This window comes from Babylonia areolata, chromosome 28 (assembly GCF_041734735.1).
Source record: "Babylonia areolata isolate BAREFJ2019XMU chromosome 28, ASM4173473v1, whole genome shotgun sequence".
Lineage (NCBI taxonomy): Eukaryota > Metazoa > Mollusca > Gastropoda > Neogastropoda > Buccinidae > Babylonia > Babylonia areolata.
In genome coordinates this window covers 427,973-455,000 of record NC_134903.1, presented here as the reverse complement: position 1 = coordinate 455,000, position 27,028 = coordinate 427,973, and the positions used below count along the sequence as shown (strand labels likewise).

The 27,028-nt window shown below is 45.6% G+C and overlaps 1 protein-coding gene across 1 annotated transcript in view; it reads right to left on the bottom strand.

Annotated features, from left to right (window-relative positions):
- Window positions 1–25,708, bottom strand: part of LOC143301961 (uncharacterized) — a 136,577-nt gene extending 110,869 nt beyond the window's left edge. Inside the window, exon 1 of the mRNA XM_076616437.1 lies at window positions 25,109–25,708. Coding sequence (XP_076472552.1) covers window positions 25,109–25,186 — 78 coding nt within the window. The 5' untranslated portion in view covers window positions 25,187–25,708. The remainder of the gene's footprint in view (window positions 1–25,108) is intronic.
- Between the last annotated feature and the right edge of the window lie 1,320 nt (window positions 25,709–27,028).

The window sequence follows — 27,028 nt, the reverse complement described above, 5'->3', positions numbered from 1 at the left end:
CTGAAGGCTGGTTCTTTGCCATTTAACAATATCACTTTTACACTTTTCTTCCGTTTGAAAATATGCTCTTAAAAGGGGTGAAACTATTGTATTGAGAGAGAGACAGAGACACAGACCCCAAGATGCAGGAGACGTCGGGAAAGTTCAACAGAGCTGAACATCAACATTCACGGGTCATCAACCTTCCCCTTCACCTGTGCTCAGCTCCTGTACTCCCTTCACAGCTGGCATTCTCCTCCACAACGCTGTTTTTATGGTATTGTTTGTGTCCATGGCAGCAAAGATCAGGCCTCTTGTGCATGCCTGGCGTGTCTGACATTCATTAACACCCAGTAAGCAAAGCTTTACAATATCCAGTCCACGCACGTGGGAAGCAAATGACACACCCTTGTGAGCAGAATATGTAGTGTGGTGCTGGTGTTCCTTCTGAACGAACTTTTCACGAGGGCTGTGATGGTTGCATTGCAGTGTCGTCTCAAGGTGATCACAAATGGGGTAGTGGCTTGATTGGGGGTATGCTGGTTTTTTTTTTAATTATTCTTTTTTTGCTTTGTTTTGTGTTCGTATTGATCTGCTTTGTTGATGTCTTTGTTATTGTTACTGTTGTTGTTGCTCTTATAATAATGTTCATACAATGTGCTTTGTGCACGACTGTTTTCATGGAAGGCGCAAGGTAAGTTAGCAGCAAATCGTCACAGCAACAGCAGCACTGTTGTTAATGGCCAGACCGGAGGAGTCACGTGTTTTATATTGTTCAGTTCAGACGGTCGTTCTGGTCTGTTTCTTGGCCCCTCCCCCTCCAGCCACACTCCCTGCTTTTCCTCCGTCCTCTACACCCAACACTCAGCCTTCACCCCAACACTCAGCCTTCACCAAAACACTCAGCCTTCACCTCAACACTCAGCCTTCACCCCAACACTCAGCCTTCACCCCAACACTCAGCCTTCACCCCAACACTCAGCCTTCACCTCAACACTCAGCCTTCACCCCAACACTCAGCCTTCACCCCAACACCCAATCTTCACCCCAACACTCAGCCTTCACCCCAACACTCAGCCTTCACCAAAACACCCAATCTTCACCCCAACACCCAATCTTCACCCCAACACTCAGCCTTCACCAAAACACCCAATCTTCACCCCAACACTCAGCCTTCACCCCAACACTCAGCCTTCACCCCAACACTCAGCCTTCACCCCAACACTCAGCCTTCACCCCAACACTCAGCCTTCACCCCAACACTCAGCCTTCACCAAAACACCCAATCTTCACCCCAACACTCAGCCTTCACCCCAACACCCAGTCTTCACCCCAACACTCAGCCTTCACCCCAACACCCAACCTTCACCCCAACACTCAGCCTTCACCCCAACACTCAGCCTTCACCCCAACACTCAGCCTTCACCCCAACACTCAGCCTTCACCAAAACACCCAATCTTCACCCCAACACCCAATCTTCACCCCAACGCCCAGTCTTCACCCCAACACCCTAATCTTCACCCCAACACCCAATCTTCACCCCAACACCCCATCTTAACCCAACACACCAATCTTCACCCCAACACCCAATCTTCACCCCAACACCCAATCGTCACCCCAACATTCCAATCTTCACCCCAACACCCCAATCTTCACCCCAACACCCAATCTTCACACAAACACCCCAATCGTCACCCCAACACCCAATCTTCACCCCAACACCCCAATCTACACCCCAACACCCAATCTTCACACAAACACCCCAATCGTCACCCCAACACCCAATCTTCACCCCAACACCCTAATCTTCACCCAAACACCCCAATCTTCACCCCAACACCCAATCTTCACCCCAAGCCCATCTTCAACCCCAACAACACCAATCTTCACCCCAACACCCAATCTTCACCCAACACCCATCACCCAACACAGACATTCTTCACCCAACACCACTTCACCCCAACACCCAATCTCACACCACCCAATCGTCACCACACCCATCTTCACCCCAACACCAATCTACCCACACCATCTTCACACCCCAATCTCACCACCCAATCTTCACCCCAACACCCAATCGTCCCACCAACTCCCCCAACATCCAATCTTCACCAACCACACAAACACCCCAATCTTCACCCAACACCCAATCTTCACCCACACAATCTACCCAACCCCAATTCCTCACCCACAACACCCAATCTTCACCCCAACACTACCCCCAACTTCCCACAATCTTCACCCCAACACCACCCAATCTTCACCCCAACACCCAATCGTCCCGCCACACCCAATCTTCACCCCAACACCCCAATCTTCACCCCAGCACCAAGGATCTCCAACACACCAATTTTCACCCAACACCACAATTTTCACCCCAACACCAAGGATTTTACTCGACACCCCAATCTTCACCCCAACACCCAATCTTCACCCCAATACCACAATTTTCACACTCCAACACCCAATCTTCACCCCAGCAACAAGGAACTCCAACACCCCAATTTTCACCCAACACCACAATCGTCACACCCTAACACCCAATCTTTACGCCAACACCACAATCTTGACCCCAACACCCAATCTTGACCCCAACACCCAATCTTCACTGTAACACCTCAATTTCCCCCTAAACACCCCGATTTTCACCCCAACACCCCAATATTTACACCCCTACAGCTCAATTTTTAACCCAACTCCCCAATTTTCACCCCAAACCCCAACACCCAACACTCCAATCTTCACACCCCAACACCTCAATTTTCACCCCAATACCCTAATCTTCACCCCAACACGCTAATCTTCACACCAACCTTCACACCCCAACACCCCAACCTTCACACCCCAACTCCCCAATTATCACCCCCAACTCCACTCTTCACCCCTAAAATTAAATCTCGACCCCAACCCCCTCTTCACCCCAACACCTCAATCTCCACCCCAACACCTCAATCTTCACCCCAACACCTCAATCTCCACCCCAAAACCCAAACACCCCAATCTTCACCCCAACACCCAATCTTCACCCCAACACCCTAATCTTCACCCCAACACCCAAATCGTCCCGCCAGCACCGCAACCTTCACACCCCAACTCCCCAGTTATCACCCCCAACTCCACTCTTCACCCCTAAAATTAAATCTCGACCCCAACGCCCCCTCTTCACCCCAACACCTCAATCTCCACCCCATCCCCATCTTCACCCCATCACCTCAATCTTCACCCCATCCCCATCTTCACCCCATCACCTCAATCTTCACCCCATCCCCATCTTCACCCCATCACCTCAATCTCCACCCCATCCCCATCTTCACCCCATCACCTCAATCTTCACCCCATCCCCATCTTCACCCCAACACCTCAATCTCCACCCCAACCCCATCTTCACCCCAACACCTCAATCTTCACCCCAACCCCATCTTCACCCCAACACCTCAATCTTCACCCCAACACCTCAATCTTCACCCCATCCCCATCTTCACCCCAACACCTCAATCTTCACCCCAACCCCATCTTCACCCCAACACCTCAATCTTCACCCCAACACCTCAATCTCCACCCCAAAACCTAAACACCTCGATTTCACCCCAACACCAAATCTTCACTCCAACACCGACCAATTCAGACACGGCATCCCAAAGCAAACGATGAAAACAAAGAAACAAAAGCTGCCCACATCCAATCCCACGGGCAGTCCACCTTCCCAAGGCAAGCAGTCCAAACAAACACAGTGGCCACGTCCAATCCCATCCACCACTCCCCATAGCGCTGAGCTCAAAAGGTTTTAAACCCAGGGCCTAGGGCCCATGAAACCTTGCTCCCAGCAGCGGACAGTTGGACGGCTTCCCCACTGCCCTTGACTGTCATCCCCTGGTGACCGAGGCAACGGATCAGTTCCAAACCACTTCACTGGCTTCAACCCAAGGAGTCACGGCCACCAGCCTTCAGTCCGGCCTCGGCTTGCCTCGAGAAAACACAACAACAAACACAACAACAAACAAACATGTGGCCCTGCACTGCTGTCCTGGACAGGACGGACAGGTTGACAGACGGACTGGTAGACAGACGGACAGGTTGACAGACGGACTGGCAGGCAGACAAACAGGTAGACAGACGGACTGGCAAGCAGACAAACAGGTAGACAGACGGACTGGCAAGCAGACAAACAGGTAGACAGACGGACTGGCAAGCAGACGGACAGGCAGACAGACTGGCAGACAGACGGACTGGCAGACAGACGGACTGGTAGACTGACTGACTGGCAGACAGACGGACTGGTAGACTGACTGACTGGTAGACAGACGGACTGGCAGACAGACTGGCAGACAGACGGACTGGTAGACAGACGGACTGGTAGACAGACGGACTGGCAGACAGACTGACTGACTGGTAGACAGACGGACTGGCAAGCAGACGGACTGGTACACAGACGGACAGGCAGACAGACTGACTGACTGGTAGACAGACGGACTGGCAAGCAGACGGACTGGTACACAGACGGACAGGCAGACAGACTGACTGACTGGTAGACAGACGGACTGGCAGGCAGACAGACCAACAGGCAGACTGGCAGACAGACAGATAGGCACACAGACGGACTGGCAGACGGACAAGAACCAAGTATGCTGACTCCCCCGCCAGTGAACGGAAAAAGTATGTATAATCACGATAAGAAACAGTCCATGTCTGTATAATCACGATCAGAAACAGTCCATGTCTGTATAATCACGATCAGAAACAGTCCATGTCTGTATAATCACGATCAGAAACAGTCCATGTCTGTATAATCACGATCAGAAACAGTCCATGTCTATATAATCACGATCAGAAACAGTCCATGTCTGTATACTCACGATCAGAAACAGTCCATGTCTGTATAATCACGATACGAAACAGTCCATGTCTGTATAATCACGATAAGAAACAGTCCATGTCTGTATAATCACGATACGAAACAGTCCATGTCTGTATAATCACGATCAGAAACAGTCCATGTCTGCATAATCACGATTAGAAACAGTCCATGTCTGTATAATCACGATTAGAAACAGTCCATGTCTGTATACCCACGATCAGAAACAGTCCATGTCTACAATCACGATCAGAAACAGTCCATGTCTGTATAATCACGATCAGAAACAGTCCATGTCTGTATACTCACGATCAGAAACAGTCCATGTCTGTATAATCACGATCAGAAACAGTCCATGTCTGTATAATCACGATACGAAACAGTCCATGTCTGTATAATCACGATCAGAAACAGTCCATGTCTGTATAATCACGATACGAAACAGTCCATGTCTGTATAATCACGGTAACAAACAGTCCATGTCTGTATAATCACGATAACAAACAGTCCATGTCTGTATAATCACGATACGAAACAGTCCATGTCTGTATAATCACGATAACAAACAGTCCATGTCTGTATAATCACGATCAGAAACAGTCCATGTCTGTATAATCACGATCAGAAACAGTCCATGTCTGTATAATCACGATCAGAAACAGTCCATGTCTGTATAATCACGATACGAAACAGTCCATGTCTGTATAATCACGATACGAAACAGTCCATGTCTGCATAATCACGATAACAAACAGTCCATGTCTGCATAATCACGATACGAAACAGTCCATGTCTGTATAATCACGATACGAAACAGTCCATGTCTGTATAATCACGATAACAAACAGTCCATGTCTGTATAATCACGATAACAAACAGTCCATGTCTGTATAATCACGATAACAAACAGTCCATGTCTGTATAATCACGATACGAAACAGTCCATGTCTGTATAATCACGATAACAAACAGTCCATGTCTGTATACTCACGATAACAAACAGTCCATGTCTGTATACTCACGGTAACAAACAGTCCATGTCTGTATAATCACGATAACAAACGGTCCATGTCTGTATAATCACGGTAACAAACAGTCCATGTCTGTATAATCACGATAACAAACAGTCCATGTCTGTATAATCACGATAACAAACAGTCCATGTCTGTATAATCACGATCAGAAACAGTCCATGTCTGTATACTCACGATAAGAGCAAATACCAAACAAAAACAGTCCATGTCTGTATAATCAGGAGTAGAGCAAAAACCAAACTGAAAAAAAATCGTGTGTGTATATTCACGATTAGAGCAAAAATAAAACAGAAAAAGCCCATATTTGTCGTCCTCAAAGTGAGTCGTGATATCTCTGTCCAAACACGGTCCACATAACTTGCTTGAACTGTTGACCAAAGTGCCGCGTTTTGTTACTTCTGTCGCCATTCTTCTCCCATAACAGATGTTGATTACCAGAGCCCTTGTGCTAAGGAGCGCGTTGTAAATACCCATAATCGTCATCTTTTTCTTTTTTTAAAAAGGAGGGGGGGGGGGGAGAAATCCATACTCGTATGTTTCATCGCACTGACAGAAAAAAATCTAGAAAACAACAGCAACCAAACAAGCGAAAAACTCTTCGCCTGGGTTGTCCGTCTTGCTGGCAGCATAGGGAGCAAAACGGGAAGTGGCGACTCACCGTTCTTCAGGTAACAACAGGACAGCATCCTCTCCTGGTTCCTTTCCCACATAGATGTGGACTATGGTCCGTAATAACAGGACAGCATCCTCTCCTGGTTCCTTCCCCACATAGATGTGGACTATGGTCCGTAATAACAGGACAGCATCCTCTCCTGGTTCCTTTCCCACATAGATGTGGACTATGGACCGTAATAACAGGACAGCATCCTCTCCTGGTTCCTTTCCCACATAGATGTGGACTATGGTCCGTAATAACAGGACAGCATCCTCCCCTGTTTCCTTTCCCACATAGATGTGGACTATGGACCGTAATAACAGGACAGCATCCTCCCCTGTTTCCTTTCCCACATAGATGTGGACTATGGTCCGTAATAACAGGACAGCATCCTCTCCTGTTTCCTTTCCCACATAGATGTGGACTATGGTCCGTAATAACAGGACAGCATCCTCTCCTGTTTCCTTCCCCACATAGATGTGGACTATGGTCCGTAATAACAGGACAGCATCCTCTCCTCTTTCCTTTCCCACATAGATGTGGACTATGGTCCGTAATAACAGGACAGCATCCTCCCCTGTTTCCTTTCCCACATAGATGTGGACTATGGACCGTAATAACAGGACAGCATCCTCTCCTGTTTCCTTTCCCACATAGATGTGGACTATGGACCGTAATAACAGGACAGCATCCTCTCCTGGTTCCTTTCCCACATAGATGTGGACTATGGTCCGTAATAACAGGACAGCATCCTCCCCTGTTTCCTTTCCCACATAGATGTGGACTATGGACCGTAATAACAGGACAGCATCCTCCCCTGTTTCCTTTCCCACATAGATGTGGACTATGGTCCGTAATAACAGGACAGCATCCTCCCCTGTTTCCTTTCCCACATAGATGTGGACTATGGTCCGTAATAACAGGACAGCATCCTCTCCTGTTTCCTTTCCCACATAGATGTGGACTATGGTCCGTAATAACAGGACAGCATCCTCTCCTCTTTCCTTTCCCACATAGATGTGGACTATGGTCCGTAATAACAGGACAGCATCCTCCCCTGTTTCCTTTCCCACATAGATGTGGACTATGGACCGTAATAACAGGACAGCATCCTCTCCTGTTTCCTTCCCCACATAGATGTGGACTATGGACCGTAATAACAGGACAGCATCCTCTCCTGTTTCCTTTCCCACATAGATGTGGACTATGGTCCGTAATAACAGGACAGCATCCTCTCCTGTTTCCTTCCCCACATAGATGTGGACTATGGACCGTAATAACAGGACAGCATCCTCTCCTGTTTCCTTTCCCACATAGATGTGGACTATGGACCGTAATAACAGGACAGCATCCTCTCCTGTTTCCTTTCCCACATAGATGTGGACTATGGACCGTAATAACAGGACAGCATCCTCTCCTGTTTCCTTTCCCACATAGATGTGGACTATGGTCCGTAATAACAGGACAGCATCCTCTCCTGTTTCCTTCCCCACATAGATGTGGACTATGGTCCGTAATAACAGGACAGCATCCTCTCCTGGTTCCTTCCCCACATAGATGTGGACTATGGTCCGTAATAACAGGACAGCATCCTCCCCTGTTTCCTTCCCACATAGATGTGGACTATGGTCCGTAATAACAGGACAGCATCCTCTCCTGTTTCCTTTCCCACATAGATGTGGACTATGGTCCGTAATAACAGGACAGCATCCTCTCCTGTTTCCTTCCCCACATAGATGTGGACTATGGTCCACGATGTGTGCTGACGTTTCTAGTCCTTCAGAGATTACAAAAACGGCTTTTGTGATCAGATTTATTAGTACAATATTATGATTCTATAATTTATTCACTTGCTTAATTATGCTGTTCATTTAATATTTTTGAATAAGAAATGAAAATAGAGCTAGTTACCCATTCCATAAGCAAATAGTCCACGTCAGTATATAAGAAAAGCAACGTAACCCAAATAATGTGGGTAAAAGATAGCTGTCCACCAGTCTTTGAGTCCAATCATTTTCTTCAAGCTTTCCAGGAAACACCATATTGGTTTGCCTTGCAGTGTGAAATTGCACAGTCAGCACGGAATTGAGGAAAACACTCAGAAAGTATCAGGTCACTGGGAAACTGGAAAAAAAAGAGGGGGAGGATTTTGAAATACGGAGTTTTCACATCCGTTCTGAGCTTCGTAGGGCGTGGTGACAAGACTGTCAGCGTTATTCATCATCATCATCATGTTATTATTATTATCATCATCATCACCATCATTAGTAGTGGTAGTAGTAGTAGTAGTAGTAGTAGTATCGTTGCTGTGTTGTTTTTAAAGATCAAATTTGAGTGAGCATGTCCAAATCGTCTGGCACTGAAGCAGTTCTCTTTCATCTTCACCGTGGGGAAACCATGCTGTTTCTCTTCACGCTGTCACCTCAAGCCTACTTGTGTGTCACCTTCATCAGCCCTCCGGTCCTCACCCGGACATGGCAGAGTGTGAAGTACTTGCCCCCACCCCCACCCCCACCCCCTGTCAAGGGATGGGGGTGAAGCCCAGTGGGAGTCATCACTCCTTCCCGCGGAAAGACCACACGGCTGTCACCGCCAGCCACAGTGTCTGTGTCGCTGAATCAGGGCCACACCTCACACCACCACAGAGAAGCAGCGCGGGGCTGTCTGCTATGAGTGTCCTCATGGCGGCCTGGTTGAGACACACCCCTGGGAGGAGGGGGGAGGTGGCACTGCGCCACCATGGGACTGGCTGAGTCTGGGTGTGTGGATAGCGGGGACATAGGGGGTGGTGGGTGGTGGGGACATGGGGGGACGGTGGGTGGTGGGTGGTGGGCTCAGTGGGGTATGGTGGGTGGTGACAGTGGGGATATAGGGGGTGTGATAGTGGTGACAGTGGGGATATAGGGGGTGTGATAGTGGTGACAGTGGGGATATAGGGGGTGTGATAGTGGTGACAGTGTGGATATAGGGGGTGTGATAGTGGTGACAGTGGGGATATAGGGGGTGTGATAGTGGTGACAGTGGGGATATAGGGGGTGTGATAGTGGTGACAGTGGGGATATAGGGGGTGTGATAGTGGTGACAGTGGGGATATAGGGGGTGTGATAGTGGTGACAGTGGGGATATAGGGGGTGTGATAGTGGTGACAGTGGGGATATAGGGGGTGTGATAGTGGCGACAGTGGGGATATAGGGGGTGTGATAGTGGTGACAGTGGGGACATAGGGGGTGTGATAGTGGTGACAGTGGGGATATAGGGGGTGTGATAGTGGTGACAGTGGGGATATAGGGGGTGTGATAGTGGTGACAGTGGGGATATAGGGGGTGTGATAGTGGTGACAGTGGGGATATAAGGGTGTGGATAGTGGTGACAGTGGGGACATAGGGGGTGTGATAGTGGTGACAGTGGGGATATAGGGGGTGTGATAGTGGTGACAGTGGGGATATAGGGGGTGTGATAGCGGTGACAGTGGGGATATAAGGGTGTGGATAGTGGTGACAGTGGGGACATAGGGCTGGGGATAGTGGTGTGGTGTGGATAGTGGGAACATAGGGCTGGGAATAGAGGAGTGGTGTGGATAGTGGGAACATAGGGCTGGGAATAGAGGAGTGGTGTGGATAGTGGGAACATAGGGCTGGGAATAGAGGAGTGGTGTGGATAGTTGGAACATAGGACTGGGAATAGAGGAATGGTGTGGATAGTGGGAACATAGGGCTGGGAATAGAGGAGTGGTGTGGATAGTGGGAACATAGGGCTGGGAATAGAGGAGTGGTGTGGATAGTGGGAACATAGGGCTGGGGATAGTGGTGTGGTGTGGATAGTGGGAACATAGGGCTGGAGATAATGGTGTGGATAGTGTGAACATAGGGCTGGAGATAATGGTGTGGATAGTGGGAACATAGGGCTGGAGATAGTGGTGTGGTGTGGATAGTGGGAACACAGGGCTGGGGATAGTGGTGTGGTGTGGATAGTGGGAACATAGGGCTGGGGATAGTGGAGTGGTGTGGATAGTGGGAACATAGGGCTGGGGATAGTGGTGTGGTGTGGATAGTGGGAACATAGGGCTGGAGATAGTGGTGTGGTGTGGATAGTGGGAACATAGGGCTGGGAATAGTGGTGTGGTGTGGATAGTGGGAACATAGGGTGAGGGGGTGTCCACTTACGGGAATGATATAGACAGGCAGACAGATATACATACAATCTAGCAAACAGACAGAGGCAGACAAACAAACAGAGACAGACAGATAGACAGACAGACAGACAAGAGAGTGAGAGACAGACAGACAGACAGACAGACAGACAGAGACAGAAATCCAAAGCAGGCAAGTAATACTGCTGGAATCCTGGACAGTACTTTCTTTTCCCTCCCTTGGGGTTTCCCTGCCCTCGTCTGTTGTCACTCAGTGAAAATACGTTCAACTAAAGAACGAAGGAATCTTGGAGAGAAGTTAAAAAGAAAGACTGACCGACGGAGAAACAAAGAAGGGATCACCCGGGGAGGTAACACCTGTCAGAAAATGACCTGTAACACCTGTCAGAAAATGACCTGTAACACCTGTCAGAAAATGACCTGTATTGTCACAGAGGATGGAAGGGGGGGTAACACCTGTCAGAAAATGATCTGTATTGTCACAGAGAGGACGGAAGGGGAGGTAACACCTGTCAGAAAATGACCTGTATTGTCACAGAGAGGATGGAAGGGGGGGTAACACCTGTCAGAAAATGATCTGTATTGTCACAGAGAGGATGGAAGGGGGGGTGTAAGTGGAAGTAACACCTGTCAGAAAATGACCTGTAACACCTGTCAGAAAATGATCTGTATTGTCACAGAGAGGATGGAAGGGGGGGTAACACCTGTCAGAAAATGACCTATAACACCTGTCAGAAAATGATCTGTATTGTCACAGAGAGGATGGAAGGGGAGGTAACACCTGTCAGAAAATGATCTGTATTGTCACAGACAGAGGGTGTAAGTGGAAGTAACACCTGTCAGAAAATGACCCGTAATGTCACACACACACACACACACACACACACACACACACACACACACACACACACACACACACAGGGTGGAAGGAGAAGAAAGAAAGAAAGAAAGGAAGGAAGGAGGGAAGGAAGAAAGAAAGACGATCACGCATGAAACGTTTTACAATGTGCATTTAGAAATGAAAAAGTGAAGGCAGAAAGGAAAGGAAGTAAAGCAGCAAAGACAAAAGAAAGAACGAAAAAGAAAGAGAGTAAGAATAAAGAGAATAATAGAGAAAGAAAGTCTGAGAAAAAAAAAAGCAATGAAGGAAAAAATCATCCAAATAGCATTGTTCGTGATATTACTGCTTAGAAGGGATGCGAAAAAGACTGAAAGAACGAAAGACAAAAAAATGAATGCAGAAAAAAGAAAAAAAGAAAATGCATTTACAAGATTTTCATTCATAATATGGTCAATTGGACGTGAAGAGAAGAGTGCAAGAAAGAAAGGAAAATGATAGAATGAAAGAAAAGAAAGAAAGAAAGTAAGTCTATAGATACATATATCGAAAAAAAAAACCCATGAATTTAAAAGATCCATCCACCGACGTTTTTCATGATATGATAACAGAACTGCTTGGAAAAATGAAAAGAAAGACAGGCTGAAATAAAGAAAGAACAATTAGAAGAAAGGAGAGAAAGAAAGAAAGAAAGAAAACGTGAACAGTCGACCTTTCCAGAAGATGAGTGAGTGGAGAAATAGAGATTACAGGAAAGATCAATATCACTAGCTCAAGGAGGCGTCACAGTGTTCGGACAAATCCATTTTCGCTACACTACATCTGCTGAGCAGATGTCTGACCAGCAACGTAACCCAACGCGCTTAAAAAAGGTTGTCAGAAGTGAGATTCGAACCCACGCCTGGAAAAGCAGACTGTGAAAGACTACAGGAAAGGAAGATGAGGACAGAATTCAGGAGAGGGACGCACAAAATAAAGAAAGCAAATCGAGAAACGAAAGAGAGAGAGAGAGAGAGAGAGAGAGAGAGAGAGAGAGAGAGAGAGAGAGAGAGAACTGAAATGTTTGATGTCACCTGTAAAGCTCAAGTGTCCTGGTGTGCATATCAGAACAATGATTGTGAAAACAAACGGAAAAACAAACAAACGAAAAACCGATTTGGAGTCAAAATGATTTAAACTAATAAGAGATAAAAAGAGCAAAAAAGGCTGAAAGTGTTCTGTCACTAGTTTTCAAACCCATGTGACAGGGGTTGGCAGTAAGCCTACCTTTTTTTCCAGTCACCCCGCACAATAGTTTACAGGAAAACGAAATACATATTAGCCTATCATATGGCAAGCATGCAATCCATAATTTTCTTTTTATTTGATACATTTCTTTCTCCTTGGACGCACAAAAATTAATTGATGTGTATTTGGGAGTATTCCGATCATCAGATATCTTTTTGTGTAGATTTAGTGCCTCAGAGAGGCAAGTGAGAGGATCTTATCTCCATTGTGTGCATTCAGTATGCTGAACAGTCGTTTTGCTGTGCCAGAGATGTATCCAATACTGTACATATTTCGCACTTTATCGAAAGTATCCTTTGCAGTTAAACAAGAAATGCTTTTCTTCTACTGGGCTTTCGCCACGCATAGGACAAGAGAATGTTGTCATGTCAGTATGTTGTGTTGGAATTTAGTCTGTTGTCAGGTCAGTATGTTGTGTTGGCATTCAGTCTATTGTCAGGTCAGTAGGTTGTGTTGGCATTCAGTCTGTTGTCAGGTCAGTATGTTGTGTTGGCATTCAGTCTGTTGTCAGGTCAGTATGTTGTGTTGGCATTCAGTCTATTGTCAGGTCAGTAGGTTGTGTTGGCATTCAGTCTGTTGTCAGGTCAGTATGTTGTGTTGGCATTCAGTCTGTTGTCAGGTCAGTATGTTGTGTTGGCATTCAGTCTGTTGTCAGGTCAGTAGGTTGTGTTGGCATTCAGTCTGTTGTCAGGTCAGTATGTTGTGTTGGCATTCAGTCTATTGTCAGGTCAGTATGTTGTTTTGGCATTCAGTCTGTTGTCAGGTCAGTATGTTGTGTTGGCATTCAGTCTATTGTCAGGTCAGTATGTTGTTTTGGCATTCAGTCTGTTGTCAGGTCAGTATGTTGTGTTGGCATTCAGTCTGTTGTCAGGTCAGTATGTTGTGTTGGCATTCAGTCTGTTGTCAGGTCAGTATGTTGTGTTGGCATTCAGTCTGTTGTCAGGTCAGTAGGTTGTGTTGGCATTCAGTCTGTTGTCAGGTCAGTATGTTGTGTTGGCATTCAGTCTGTTGTCAGGTCAGTATGTTGTGTTGGCATTCAGTCTGTTGTCAGGTCAGTATGTTGTGTTGGCATTCAGTCTGTTGTCAGGTCAGTATGTTGTGTTGGCATTCAGTCTATTGTCAGGTCAGTATGTTGTTTTGGCATTCAGTCTGTTGTCAGGTCAGTATGTTGTGTTGGCATTCAGTCTGTTGTCAGGTCAGTATGTTGTGTTGGCATTCAGTCTGTTGTCAGGTCAGTATGTTGTGTTGGCATTCAGTCTGTTGTCAGGTCAGTATGTTGTGTTGGCATTTAGTCTGTTGTCAGGTCAGTATGTTGTGTTGGCATTCAGTCTGTTGTCAGGTCAGTATGTTGTTTTGGCATTCAGTCTGTTGTCAGGTCAGTATGTTGTGTTGGCATTCAGTCTATTGTCAGGTCAGTATGTTGTTTTGGCATTCAGTCTGTTGTCAGGTCAGTATGTTGTGTTGGCATTCAGTCTGTTGTCAGGTCAGTATGTTGTGTTGGCATTCAGTCTGTTGTCAGGTCAGTATGTTGTGTTGGCATTTAGTCTGTTGTCAGGTCAGTATGTTGTGTTGGCATTCAGTCTGTTGTCAGGTCAGTATGTTGTGTTGGCATTCAGTCTGTTGTCAGGTCAGTATGTTGTGTTGGCATTCAGTCTGTTGTCAGGTCAGTAGGTTGTGTTGGCATTCAGTCTGTTGTCAGGTCAGTATGTTGTGTTGGCATTCAGTCTGTTGTCAGGTCAGTATGTTGTGTTGGCATTCAGTCTGTTGTCAGGTCAGTAGGTTGTGTTGGCATTCAGTCTACGTGCTCTCTGTGTAAACCTAGTAAGGCCGCGTTTATGCCATTCATTTGTTGTGTGTGTGAGAGTGAGAGAGAGAGAGAGAGAGTAAAGAAAGAATGAAAGAAGTAAAAGAACGAACGAAAGAAAGCAAAGACCAGTTTCAGTGTCAGTTTCAAGCAAGTGTTAAGACCTGCAGACTAACCCTAAAACACTACACTCAATGAGCTTCAGACAAAACAAGACGCCTGACTTTGGTACAACCCCACTCAATGTGCTTCAGACAAAACAAGACGCCTGACTTTGGTACAACCCCACTCAATGTGCTTCAGACAAAACAAGACGCCTGACTTTGGTACAACCCCACTCAATGTGCTTCAGACAAAACAAGACGCCTGACTTTGGTACAACCCCACTCAATGTGCTTCAGACAAAACAAGACGCCTGACTTTGGTACAACCCCTCTCAATGTGCTTCAGAAAAAACAAGACGCCTGACTTTGGTACAAACCCAGCCAGCCTGATTCCCAGGGCTTTGACAGCTGACAGTGTGCAGGTTATGGATAAAACATTGGTTACATGATGGATAAAACATTGGTTACACGATGGATAAAACATTGGTTACACGATGGATGGTTACATGCTGGATAAAACATTGGTTACTGGATAAAACATTCGTTACATGCTGGATAAAACATTGGTTACACGATGGATGGTTATATGATGGATAAAACATTGGTTAGAAGAAATAAACACAAAACACAAACAGCACAGTAATTACGTTAAAAGACAATCAACATGAAAGGAAAATAGCAGGCAAATGTTTGAAATGAAATAAGAGTTAGACGAAACAAAAAGAACGAAAGATATGAGTGGAAAATATTGTCCATTGAGGGAGACAATTTCACTCACCTCAAAATTCAATATTGAACTCTTTCTCATTATTGTTTTTAATGTCTTTACTCTTCATTTGATTCTATATAAATCATGTCTTTTTTCATTGAATATTTTTCAGATTCTATTTGATTGTATCCCTGCTAAGCGAAGATTAGAATTCATTCTGGATTGTTCATTCCTGTGCTAAATTCTAATGTCACTCATTTGTGTTCAACAAAAAGAATTTCCAGAATTATGCAGCCATTGTTATCAATGTTTTATCGCTAATATAACCGATATAGCCATCAACAACAGGGTTTTATGCACCCATTGTTATCAATATTTTATAACCGATATAACTAAAACGCTGACAGAGTTTGTAAATGTGAATTATTTCTTTGAAGGTTTTTGTTCGAAATGACAGAATTCTGTCTTGATGTCATCTTATTTGGTGTTTGTGGGGTGAATTCATTCCTCCTGGGAGGCCTCTTAATTGGGGCTGTCTTAATTAACCATTGATGTCTTTGCTTTGTTGGAGAATGCGGGTCACGGTGGTGGTTCGCATTTCAATTTTTTCCGTTCGTTCTTCCTCCCTCCCTCTCTCTCTCTCTCTCTCTCTCTCTCTCTCTCTCTCTCTCTCTCTCTCTCTCTCTCTCGCGGCAGGAAATTAAATGTTCTTTTTCTATTGCTGTCACCCTTACCCTCCCTCATCTTCTATTAAACTTTTCTTCAATCAAAACGTATTCTTCTTGTCGTTGTCGCCGTCATCCTTATTTTCTTCTTCGTCGTTGTCGTCGTTACCCCGCCTCACCCCTCCACCTCTCTCTCTCTCTGTGCTCCCGCCCCCTCCCCTTCCCCTTCTCCCAACCTCTCTCTCACTTTCCGACCCATCTGTAATCTGTGTGTGTGTGTGTGTGTGTGTGTGTGTGTGTGTGTGTGTGTGTGTGTGTGTGTGTGTGTGTGTGTGTGTTCTTTCTTTCATTATGTATGTCCTTCTGCATGAATACCTTTTAACTTCATTCATGTATGTGCTATTTGTAATAGGTGTAAATTACCAAGAACGGATTGGAAGAATAGGCTATGCCTAAAATCTTAATCATTGAATAAAAACGTTTTGAGTTTTGAGTTCTCTCTCTCTCTCTCTCTCTCTCTCTCTCTCTCTCTCTCTCTCTCTCCCCCCTTTATGTACATGTCTGTCTGTCTGTCTGTCTGTCTGTCTCTCTCTCTCTCTCTCTCTCTCTCTCTCTCTCTCTCTCTATCTATCTATCTTTCCATTCTCTCTCTATATCTCTTTTGACTTTCTGTGAGTCTTTCCTATTTCGATCGTGTCCCCAGAGTGTGACGAAGCGGACCCAGAAAAGCACGGTGTGATTAGCAGTAGTTTATCCCCAGAACAGAATGCCTGCAGGGTCAAAACAGTGGCGCCGTTCGCTCTGCACACTTCGCCATGTTCACCATTTTCCTTGGCCTTTTCTTCGTCGTTGCCCTTTTTTCTGTTCCTTTTGTTCAATTAGAAATAAATGGTTTTTTGTATCTGTATTTGTCTCTCTATCTCCCTTTCTACTTCTCTGTTTTTATCTTCCAGTGTCTTTCTTTAAAAGGAAAATGTCTTTCTCTCTGTGTCCCACTGTCTCAGATTCTCCGTCTGTCTCTAAGTCTTTCTTTTCTTAATATATTTTCTGTGTCCCTCTGCGTGTTTTTCGGTCTCTGTTCTCTTTGACAGTCTTTAAAAAAATACATTTTCTGTGTGTGTGTGTGTGTGTGTGTGTGTGCGTGTGCGTGTGCGTGTCTTTCTATATCTGTTCTCTTTGACAGTATTTTTTTAATACGTTTTCTGTCTCTCGCTGTGTGTCTTTCTATCTCTGTCTCTCCGTTTCTGTTTGCCTCTTTCCCTTTCTATGTCGCTCTTTTTGTGTATGTTTGTATGGGGGTATCTTTCTCACTGTCCCTGTGTCGATCTGTCTCTCTCTCTCTCTCTCTCTCTCTCTCTCTCTCTCTCTCTCTCTCTCTCTCTTCTTACATAAGTACATGAAATTACTCTTTTCTTTTCAATCTTATTTTCAGTGTGCAAGACAAATACTACATGATTAGTTGTAGTTTATTCAGAAAGACGAAAAAATAAAACGTCAAGTAGTTTCAATATTGGCGCAGCTCATTTTCTCTGGAAGAAAATACACACTCCGCTACATTGAGAATTTGCTTTACTTGATTTGATTTTGAGAACGTTCTTATTCTCTTTCTTTTTCTCTTCATTTCAATATTATTTCTAATCGCCCAGTGTCTCTGTACCTGTGTCCGTCTGTCTGCGTGTCAGTGTCTGCGTGTCTGTCTGTCTGTCTGTTGGCCTGTCTGTCTGTCTTTGTGCCTCTCTGTCTCTCTCCAAAATGTTCACAGTGTGACTGAACCAGACAGAAGGGAGAGAGATGGTGTGGAGATCACAGTGTGACTGAAGCATACATACAGAAGGGAGATCACTGGGGAGGCAGACAGAAGGGAGATGACTGGAGAGACAGAAGGGAGATGACTGTGGAGACAGAAGGGAGATGACTGGGGAGACAGAAGGGAGATGACTGGAGAGACAGACAGAAGGGAGATGACTGGGGAGACAGACAGAAGGGAGATGACTGTGGAGACAGAAGGGAGATGACTGTGGAGACAGAAGGGAGATGACTGGGGAGACAGACAGAAGGGAGATGACTGGAGAGACAGACAGAAGGGAGATGACTGGAGAGAGAGACAGAAGGGAGATGACTGGGGAGACAGACGGAAGGGAGATGACTGTGGAGACAGAAGGGAGATGACTGTGGAGACAGAAGGGAGATGACTGGGGAGACAGACAGAAGGGAGATGACTGGAGACAGACAGAAGGGAGATGACTGGAGAGAGAGACAGAAGGGAGATGACTGGGGAGACAGACGGAAGGGAGATGACTGGGGAGACAGACAGAAGGGAGATGACTGGGGAGACAGAAGGGAGATGACTGGAGAGACAGACAGAAGGGAGGTGACTGGAGAGACAGACAGAAGGGAGATGACTGGAGAGAGAGACAGAAGGGAGATGACTGGGGAGACAGACAGAAGGGAGATGACTGGAGAGAGACAGAAGGGAGATGACTGGGGAGACAGACAGAAGGGAGATGACTGGAGAGAGACAGAAGGGAGATGACTGGAGAGAGACAGAAGGGAGATGACTGGGGAGACAGACAGAAGGGAGATGACTGGAGACAGACAGGAGATGACTGGAGAGAGACAGAAGGGAGATGACTGGGGAGACAGACAGAAGGGAGATGACTGGGGAGACAGACAGAAGGGAGGTGACTGGAGAGAGACAGAAGGGAGATGACTGGAGAGACAGACAGAAGGGAGGTGACTGGAGAGAGACAGAAGGGAGATGACTGGGGAGACAGACAGAAGGGAGATGACTGGGGAGACAGACAGAAGGGAGATGACTGGAGACAGACAGAAGGGAGGTGACTGGAGAGAGACAGAAGGGAGATGACTGGGGAGACAGACAGAAGGGAGATGACTGGGGAGACAGACAGAAGGGAGATGACTGGGGAGACAGACAGAAGGGAGATGACTGGGGAGACAGAAGGGAGATGACTGGGGAGACAGACAGAAGGGAGGTGACTGGGGAGACAGAAGGGAGATGACTGGAGAGATGACTGGAGAGACAGACAGAAGGGAGATGACTGGAGAGACAGACAGAAGGGAGATCACTGGGGAGACAGACAGAAGGGAGATGACTGGAGAGACAGACAGAAGGGAGATGACTGGGGAGACAGAAGGGAGATGACTGGAGAGACAGACAGAAGGGAGATGACTGGAGAGATAGAAGGAAGATCAATGGAGAGATAGAAGGAAGATCAATGGAGAGACAGACAGAAGGGAGATGACTGGAGAGACAGACAGAAGGGAGATGACTGGAGAGATAGAAGGAAGATCAATGGAGAGATAGAAGGAAGATCAATGGAGAGACAGACAGAAGGGAGATGACTGGAGAGACAGACAGAAGGGAGATGACTGGAGAGATAGAAGGAAGATCAATGGAGAGATAGAAGGAAGATCAATGGAGAGACAGACAGAAGGGAAATGACTGGGGAGACAGACAGAAGGGAGATGACTGGAGAGATAGAAGGAAGATCAATGGAGAGATAGACAGAAGGAAGATCAATGGAGAGACAGACAGAAGGGAGATGACTGGAGAGACAGACAGAAGGGAGATGACTGGGGAGACAGAAGGGAGATGACTGGGGAGACAGACAGAAGGGAGATGACTGGGGAGACAGACAGAAGGGAGATGACTGGGGAGACAGAAGGGAGAGAGACGCACAGAACAAGAAACGCCAGACAGCCAGACATACCAACCAACAAAGAATTTTTTTTTTTTTAAAGGAAAACATAAAAAGAGACAGAACTAAAGACAGATGAATAGAAAGGAGAAGAAGAAGAAAAGTTAGTAAACAGACTGACACATTGTCTTGGGAAATAAAGAGAAAACGCAAAAGGAAAAAAGTGAGAATGCATTTTCCTCGCAAAGAAACTCTCCCCCCCACTCCCCCCTCCCCCCCGCCCCCCGTCCCCCGCCTCCCTCCTGTGTGTGTGTGTGTGTGTGTAAAATATGTTAAAGAAAATGAAAAAACAAATGATAAAAATAGAAGCTGAAACAAGAGGTGATGGGTGAGGGGACGTGGACTGAAAGATGGAGAGGGAGACAAGACAGCACAAGACAAGACAGGACAGTACAACACAACACAGGACAGTACAACACAAGACGATGGTATATTTGTCAAGCCTCCGGCCCACAACAAAACAGTGGGCCACGAACAAAAAGATCAAATAATGAATCAAATAGTGTGAACAATATGTCAATGCACACGTGACTCTTATACACACACACACACACACACACACACACACACACACACACTTTTTCCTTTTTCTACCTCTCCCTCCTCTTCCCTCCTTGTCCTCCCCCCCTCCCCTGCACACACATACTCACGCACACACAAACACACGCACACATAAATACACACACGCGCACGCACGAACATGCGCCCACGCGCGCGCGCACACACACACACACACACACACACACACACACACACACACACACACGCACGCACGCGCGCGCGCTTGACACACATATCCAGCGACACACACATGACACCTCGTTCAATACAGACCACAATCTCTTTACACTTTTTCTTATAATAATATACCTTTCCTCTGATACATAACATGAACACTTTTTTACACTAATATTCACATGCATTCCCTTTCCTTTATCCACTACTTTTCTCCTTTCCGTCTAAAAAACAGATATAGTGAATAGACGTTAAACTGAAGATAACACACCGCGCCTGGATTAAATGAAACGCAAAGACTGAAGCTGGCAGGCTGACAAAAATTACACAATTACTTATCGCGCAAATCGAACAGATGTATTGACGGACACACCACAGTGCAACACATTGCATACCTACATCATTCATTGTGTCCGGTTTCAGAAGCTCTGCTTTCATGCTAGAAGCTCTGCTTTCATGCTAAAAGCTCCTCTCATGCTAGAAGCTCTGTTTTCATGCTAGAAGCTCTCCTCTCGTGCTAGAAGCTCTCCTCTCGTGCTAGAAGCTCTCCTCTCATGCTAGAAGCTCTGCTTTCATGCTAGAAGCTCTTCTCTCATGCTAGAAGCTCTCCTCCTGTGCTAGAAGCTCTCCTCTCATGCTAGAAGCTCTGCTTTCATGCTAGAAGCTCTCCTCTCATGCTAGAAGCTCTCCTCTCATGCTACAAGCTCTTCTCTTATGCTAGAAGCTCTCCTCTCGTGCTAGAAGTTCTCCTCTCATGCTAGAAGCTCTGCTTTCATGCTAGAAGCTCTGTTTTCATGCTAGAAGCTCTCCTCTCATGCTAGAAGCTCTGCTTTCATGCTAGAACTTCTCTCATGCCAGAAGCTCTCCTCTCAAGCTAACCTCTCCTCTCATGCTAGAACCTCTCCTCTCATGTTTTCATGCTAAAAGGTTTGCATACAAAATTTGACAACATCGTTATCAAATCGTTATCCTACATCAAAACAGTAGATTTGGAGCAGGCTTGATTTCTGTCATACTTGGCGGGTAAATGTTCTCTTGGCGGACAAACCAAAAGAAATTGATACTTTCTAGGTTTGCGTGACAAAAAGGACATTTCTGTTATTACCAGGGACGAGAGACAGACAAACAGACAGACAGAGACAGAGAGAGGGAGGGAGACTGAGACAGGGAGACAGACAGACAGAATAAGAGAACGACAGACAAACAAACAAACAAACGGACAGACAAACGAATAAACACAGAAGGACATAGACACACACAGACACACAGACAGGGCGAAAGAGACAGACACAATAAATTATGGAACACTGTGAACATGACATCTCTTTTTCTTAATAAAAAAAACAAATCCGTGTTGGAGAACAAAATGTATATCAAGTCTTGTGAGCTTTGCAACCACGTTCAGTGAGATATTAGTGACCCGTTCTGAAAGCATCCCAGCTTTAACTCGTTCTACCCCACAGCTCCATGCCTGCTACAACCCCCTGGACCAGAAGTACATGACACCACTGCAGTACAGTTGTTTACTAAAACGGCGAAAATCAATCGAGAATCGTTGATCTAACTGGTCAAACAAAGCTTCGTTTTCATGTTTCCGGAATCCGTAAACGGCTCATTCTAGAATGCTATCTGCACCAAACAAGAATAAATGAAATCAGAATAGTGTACTGGTACGAGGACACTTGTACCGGATCCACAGAGGAAGTAATCATGGTGCGAGTTAACTCGTACTTGGAGCAGAACGAGTTAAAGGCATCAGTTCATGCAAGTCATTGGTAAGACGTCAAGTCTAACCGCTAATTCCGTTGTAGAATTACAGAGTGCTTAATGCTCCAACAACTGTAAAATCATATTCACACAACGCAGCATACAAACAAACGTGAAACCTGATACATTATTCATCTCAGAGAGAGGGGCAGAGACAGAGAGAGACAGAACTCAGAAGGTTTTAATGTACATCGGCCTCTGGCCACAATGCATACGGCTGGTGGAAAGTGTATGGGGTGGGGGTGGGGGTGATATAAATAATTACAGGCATACATACATTTGCTTCATGAAAACAGAAAAAAAAATCATATCCATTTACGTGTAAGTGGGCTCAATAGTTATATATGGAAATTACATAATACATAATGACATTATTTTATCTAAAAGGTAGCCTTCTGCCTTCTGTTGATTGCATGATAAACATACTTTGATACATTGTATCTATGATGTACATTTGTTGCTTTGAGTAGTGAATGAATTGATATTGTAGTCGATTCTTTAAGAAACTTAGCTCTGAGATCGTAATAAAACATGCAGTGAAACAGAAGGTGATTTTCATTCTTAACTTCGTTGCAACAAAAAGGCCAATTCCTATCTTAGGCAGATTTGCTATATCGATGAACGTTATTGTTAAGAGGGAGTACATTCAGTTTTAACTGAATAATGGCAACTCGAAAGCAAAACGTATCCGTTCCAAAAACAGTATTGAATGTCCTATAAATATCATATCCATCACTATCCCTAATAATTCCATCCCATACTTGTATAAACCAGTCAAGTCTGTTCAAACACAGTCCAGAATCTCTTGACATCCTAAACTCTTTGTAGCCAAACCATTAAAAATCAGTCTGACACAAAGCTTAGCTCACTTTTGTTGCCCAGCAGATTTGACCTTATCTAACTCAAAAGCATAATATAAACTTTGTGAGGTAACCTTTCCGTATCCATCTGCAACAGTTTAAACCAATAACGTAGGCAAGCTGTGTAGGAATTCATGTATAATTGATATTTCCCCCAATTCTCCATACATACACACAGAGAGAGCATGGGTTCTTTTTCAGTACGCCGACTGTGTGCTTCACACGGGACCTCGGAATGACTGGCTGCTCAGTTTGATTTTCATCCAATTTGTGATAAAGGACGAGACTGGGATTCCAACACAGACCCCCACAGACACTGTTGTCTCCATCATTCAGACACTGTGTTGTCTCCATCATTCAGACACTGTGTTGTCTCAATCATTCAGACACTGTGTTGTCTCAATCATTCAGACACTGTTGTCTCAATCATTCAGACAGTGTTGTCTCCATCATTCAGACACTGTGTTGTCTCCATCATTCAGACACTGTGTTGTCTCCATCATTCAGACACTGTGTTGTCTCCATCATTCAGACACTGTGTTGTCTCAATCATTCAGACACTGTGTTCTTTCAATCATTCAGACAGTGTTGTCTCAATCATTCAGACACTGTGTTGTCTCAATCATTCAGACACTGTTGTCTCAATCATTCAGACACTGTGTTGTCTCCATCATTCAGACACTGTGTTGTCTCCATCATTCAGACACTGTTGTCTCAATCATTCAGACACTGTGTTGTCTCCATCATTCAGACACTGTTGTCTCCATCATTCTGCTATCTCCCTCTGAAAGGTATGTTAGAAAGAAAGAGTGAGGTTGAAAGAGAGAGAGAATTAATGAATGAATGAATGAATGAATGAGTGATTTTTTTTTCTGATGGTAACAAATTAAGCTGGTATGTTGGGGTTTTTTCATATATCTCTCGAAAACAAAATAAAAATAACAATAATAATAAAATAAAAAGAAGGGAAAAAAGAAGTGGACAAACAAGAGAAATATCAAGGAAAACATGTATCAAAGACGAGAAAAAGAAAAGGAGATAGGTACATAGATACAGACAGGCAGGCAGGCAGAGAAAGCGAGAAGAGAGAGAGGGGGGTGGTGGGGAGGGAGAGATAGAAAGTTCATATAAAGTACATGCATGTGCGCTTACTAAAAAGAAATTGATAAATGTTGGAACCAATACAAGAGCTGTGTGTGGAAAATAAGAAAACTGGGTATTTGACACGCGGTAGATCAATACCTCTGAGGAAAAAACCAATACATTGTAGGATTGGTGTTATTTATCAGAAATTCGTGGTACAACGTTTCCAACCTTTTTTCCACTTTGCTTCATGCTTTAAATTGGAGGAAATCCATTCCATAACAAATTTCCTGAGTACAAAAGACTTGATCCATAAAGATAATTACGATCAAAAGAAGACCAATTTTGTGTGAATGCCGAAACTCCTTGACAGTGAACTTACTACCAGTAGACATTGGAGACAGGCAGAGATGGGGAGAGATGGGGAGAGAGAAAAGAGACAGGGAGAGAGATGGACGGAAGAAATAAGTTGTCATAAAAATGATAGAATGATGACAGAAAATGAGGCAGGGCACAGAGAGAAACAGAGACAAACTCAGAGACAGGCAGAGATGTTGAGTCAGAAATAATGCGGAACAGTCTGCAAATAATACACCTGTACATTGTTTTTTCGTTTGTTTTGTTGTTGTTTTGTTGTGTTTTTTCTTTGTTGTTTTGTTTTGTTTTAAAGAAAAACATATACTAATAATGATAAGAAGAAGATTATAATGGTGATAAAGACGACGAAGAAGAAGAAACAACGAAACCACAACCACACAGCTCAAAATGTCAAGAAACGTGGAACATGGAACGTGGAATAATGACAGAGAGACAGAGAGAGAGAGATTCAGAACGTGACCGGGGGTCAGCACCCCACTCTCACTCACCTCTTGGTCAGCAGCGGTCAGAGCGGACATGACCAGGAGACAGATGGACAGAGCTGTGGTCAGCCTCCTTGTCGCCATCTTCAGGACAATGGTCAGCAGGTGTGTGGGGGTGCGGGGTGGGGGACCAAACAGATCAGATATTATCGTACCTTTGAAGGTCTTGCCAGTTTCACATCAAACGTCACAAATGGGAGTCTTCTCAATCAATCGGTGTTGTGTTGGTGTTCCTTGCGGGAAGATAGATCACAAAAGTTCTTTGACCAGTATTGGAGACAAGTTTGTTTGCTTTTAGTTCTTGGATTTTTACTATTTGATTTTGGGTGTTGGAGATGATATTTCCTTTGCTCCTGCAGATATTTCCCAGTGTTAATTTATCAAATTTCAACTAATGAAAAGGTCCCAATTGTTTTTCCCAACAAAGTTCTAGTTGTTTGAACGGCGTCTTTCAGTTGTGGTGGTGCCTTTGACATAAAGTTGACAAGAATTGTGACAGACAGTGAGCTGATGGCAGGGCGGGGGAAAAGAACCTGCAGAACTCAGCGTGTGGTGGTGGCCATGCTGACAGCACGACGGGGTGACGGTGAAGCGGAGACGCCAGGAGACAGGCCGGGTTGATCAGGAGACAGGCCGGGTTGTCAGGAGACAGGCCGGGTTGATCAGGAGACAGGCCGGGTTGTCAGGAGACAGGCCGGGTTGATCAGGAGACAGGCCGGGTTGATCAGGAGACAGGCCGAGTTGATCAGGAGACAGGCCGGGTTGATCAGGAGACAGGCCGGGTTGATCAGGAGACAGGCCGGGTTGTCAGGAGACAGGCCGAGTTGATCAGGAGCTGCCCAAAGCACGTGACGCACGGTGCAGGCTGTGTGGGGCAGAGTGAAGGGGCGGAGCTGTGCGGGTCTGCTTTATATAGTCTGCCTCTCCCCGCGCTGCACGTTGTGGCTGGCACTGCTGTGGGGGTGGGCGACAGGCTCGGACGGATTTGGGAGTGTGTGTGTCTGTCTGTCTGTCTGTGTCTGTGTGTCTGTGTTTGGAGTGTGGGAGTTTGGTGCGAGTTTTAGCTGTGGAAATGAATGCATGTGTCTTACATGTTTGTGAGATCTACGTCATGTGTGTGTCGGGGAGGGGGGCAGAGGAGGGCAGAGGGTGGGGGGTGGGGGTGGGGGGAAGACAGAAAGAGAGAACACAGACAAACAGAGGGACTGTAAGTCAGAGAGAAAGAGAGAGAGGGAGAGAGAGAGAGAGAGAGAGAAAGAGAGCAATGCGACACGAGGGGCAATGTCAAATGTGTGGCGATGTCAGAGATGGAAACCATGGCAGTTTTTTTTCCTTCTTGTTTTCCCCAGTGTACAATCACATGACACAAGCATGACTGTCACATGACACAGGCATGACTGTCACATGACACAGGCATGACTGTCACATGACAGGCATGACCTCGAGTGGTACAAGCATGACTGTCACGTGACACAGGCATGACTGTCACACGACACAAGTATGACCGTCGCATGGTACAAGCATGACTGTCACATGACACAGGCATGACTGTCAACTTTGGAGCTGTCAGTGACAAGCTGCAGGCTGCCATGTCGAGACACAATAGTTAACACATCGCCCCGGGTAAAACTGGATCACACCCCCCCACACCTTGCCCATCCCGTTGTGTACGTGCTGGTGTCAGTGTGACGTGTGGTGTGGGTCTGTTTGCCTTTCCCAAGACTGGACGCCCTGACACGCTTTTCACTCAGCATGTTTTTTTCTTCCTGATTAACGAACCAGTGTGGACAATCTTCGTCATTTGAGTTGTTGGTATTTTCTAATACTGTAACATCCGATTCAAAGGATAACACACTTATCAGACCTATTCAAAACAGCCTTTCAGAAAGGAATGTTTCTGGTCAGTCTTTCAATCACTATGTTGAT